We start from the raw sequence: 2,670 nt of genomic DNA, 5'->3' as shown, positions 1-2,670 counted from the left end.
ATCACGAGATCGTTGAAGTAGATATAAGTTGAAAGATGTGTTAGCCCCATGATCTTGTTATTGTATTACGGCCTGCATGATTCTGCCTCATGCCCCACTGATATTAGTAATGAGTTAGGGTCGTCAAGTCTATTATTGTTTCTACGGCCTGCATGATTCTGCCTCATGCCCCACTGGTCATGGTGATAGATGAGATCTAACATGTTTATTAGATTTATCTTTATTAAACGATTAAGTGATGTTGAATTGTTTTATTTATAAGAAGGAGTTCGGTTACTCGTAATCATTGGCTCAGTATGGACCGATCATCATTGATATCTTATTGCCTTTGATTAATATTCGTTTAAATGATGTTTATCCTGAATGATAACCGATTCTCTTCACACAACCCCATGAGCTCTAACTGACTTATTCTCATGAACATACTGGAATCGGCTATTTGATCGATTTCCTCTCATATCGGCTCTCACAACCGTACATTCGAAACTGTCTGGCAACACCGGCAAGTTCCGCCCTTAATTACTGATGAACTTTCTCTCATTGTCAATTGCAGGGTCAAATTGACTGGCACGCCTCGGGAGGATTGCGCAGGATCGACCACCCCTGCGCTGAAGCTAGGCGGATCTGCTCCATCGAGCGGACCCTTCCGGCTTGTTGCGTGTGTCCTCGGCACGGGACGAAAATTCTGTGTCGACAAATTCATTGCATTTGTCTCATTTGGGTAACCATAATGGCTTCTAATACTTTGTATCATATTTGATATCACTATTGTCATGTGTATTTGTAGCTTAGTAAAGTAGCTTCCGCACAAGTGCGGAACTTTCTAGAAATTAAATGTGTGGAAGTTCTGGACTTGACTGAGTAATTAAAGTGCATTCCGGTACCATATTTCTGGGCACCATTTGCTGCTTCCAACCGCCCCGTTGCGGCCACAACAATAATGCATTTCCACGGTTTGTTCTCTATAGTATATATGTAGTAGTGACGGTTCTTAGATTGCAACTGGTTGTATATTACTGTATGTATGAACTTAATTTGACACATGGTAGTACATATATATAGTTATAAGCAAAAGGAAAAATGTGTTCTATCTTTAGAACCAATTGTACAACAGGCTAGTGAGCCGGCCGATCCTCTAGCTGCTATTGACGACGTTGCAGAACTTCCTGACCTGGCCGGCCGTCCCGGTGAGCACCTGGATGCTGCCCATCTTCACCAGCGCCGTTTGGAACTGGGTCATCCACGTGGCAGCGTCAGCGGAGCTGTTGGCCACCTTGGCCGCCGTGTTGGTGGTGTTCATGAGCTGCTGATCCGACACGAAGAGCACCTTCCCCGCCAGCAGATTGCTGTAGTACTGGTTGCTGAGCACGTTGGGGTCGGTCACCCGGTTGTTGTTGATCATCGGGTTGCTGCTGCCACTGCCCGGCGCCGGGCACACCGTCTTGAGATCGGAGGCGTAGGTGGCGTCCATGGTGGGGTCGACGGTAGGGTACAGCCGGCCGTTGCAGAAGGAGCAGTGCGCCTGGCCGAAGGAGTGCGCGCCGGAGAGAATGACGAGGTCGTCGACGTCGAGGCCCTTCTTGGCGAAGTTGTTGATGAGATCCTGGAGCTTGAAGATCGGCGACGGGATGTTTTGCAGCACCTCGATGAAGTTGGAGACCGTCCCGTCGCGACGGCCCGAGGGCATATCGAAGCTGGCGAAGCCGCCGGAGACGACGGCCGTGTCCCGCGCCGCAAAGGCCAGGATGTCGGCGCAGGAGACCACGCCGGGGCAGACCGCCTCCACGGCCGCCTTGATCGTGTTCACGGCGGCGTACCCGCGCAGCGCGATCGCCTTCTTCTCCACCTGCGTGTTGCTGCTGGTCGGGTCGATCAGGATGGAGGCGTCGCAGCCCTGCAGTGCAAATTAAGCCGCCGGAGCCATGCATTAGCATACTACGTACAACGTACGTGCTGATTGTACTATGCGAGTACTAAAATATGTTGAGAGAGTTGCCAAACATGGCATATCTGCTTGTCATTTTTTTAGGGGATCTGCTTGTCATTTTGCAATAACGACATGGTGTTCTCGTGTGACGATGATCAGTAGTACGTACTGTGTAGTTATACCCTGACGACTTTATTATATATCTAAAAAGAAAGTTATATATACATATATAAATATACCCTGACGAAGCAGTCGTGGAAGAAGAGGCGCATGAAGGCGGCGCCCATGGTGGGGTCGTTGGCGATGATCCCCGCGGTGACGTTGCGCACCGTCGCCTCCGCCTGCGGGCACGACGGGCCGTAGAAGTTGATCTGCAGCGGCGACTGTGCCCACGACGTCGTCGCCGTGCTCAGCATAGCAGCGGCGACGAACGCCATGAGCAGCGTGGCCTTGCATGTTGACGTCGACGTCGGCATCGCCATGATATGCTGCGACTTAAATCGATCTTCAGCTTATTATATATATGATGATCTCCCCAAGCTAGCTCTCCTTAATCCTTGTATATTAACGTACCCAAGATCGATCTTAGAATGCTAGCTAGGATATTAGAAGGAGGCTAAGCTGCTATTGGAGGATGTGATGTCTAGTGCTGAAAGAGACGCGAATGCTTGGTGTGGTGGCAATGTGAGGCACCTAGTTAGGGTATTTATAGAGACGAATGCATGCCTCTATTTTGTTTTTGG

General features: G+C 49.6%; 1 protein-coding gene across 1 annotated transcript; it reads right to left on the bottom strand.

Moving 5' to 3' along the window:
* Positions 1-1,135: 1,135 nt before the first annotated feature.
* Positions 1,136-2,409, bottom strand: LOC136516246 (peroxidase 2-like). The gene is made up of 2 exons (XM_066509603.1): positions 2,167-2,409; positions 1,136-1,894 (listed from the first exon to the last, which is right to left on the bottom strand). The coding sequence occupies exons 1-2, from the start codon at positions 2,407-2,409 to the stop codon at positions 1,136-1,138; spliced, it is 1,002 nt and encodes a 333-aa protein (XP_066365700.1).
* Positions 2,410-2,670: the final 261 nt, after the last annotated feature.

This window comes from Miscanthus floridulus, chromosome 17, assembly GCF_019320115.1.
Source record: "Miscanthus floridulus cultivar M001 chromosome 17, ASM1932011v1, whole genome shotgun sequence".
In the NCBI taxonomy this organism is placed as follows: Eukaryota; Viridiplantae; Streptophyta; class Magnoliopsida; order Poales; family Poaceae; genus Miscanthus; species Miscanthus floridulus.
The sequence above is the reverse complement of the archived record's forward strand: the minus strand, read 5'-3'. Positions and strand labels throughout refer to the sequence as shown.

Bases quoted from the DNA above. Each gene is read 5' to 3' on its own strand.
- LOC136516246 (XM_066509603.1), bottom strand. From the start codon at position 2,409: ATGGCGATGCCGACGTCGACGTCAACATGCAAGGCCACGCTGCTCATG. The intron at 1,895-2,166 runs GTATATTTATAT...TTTGCACTGCAG, and splicing joins TCCACGACTGCTTCGTCAGG to GGCTGCGACGCCTCCATCCT.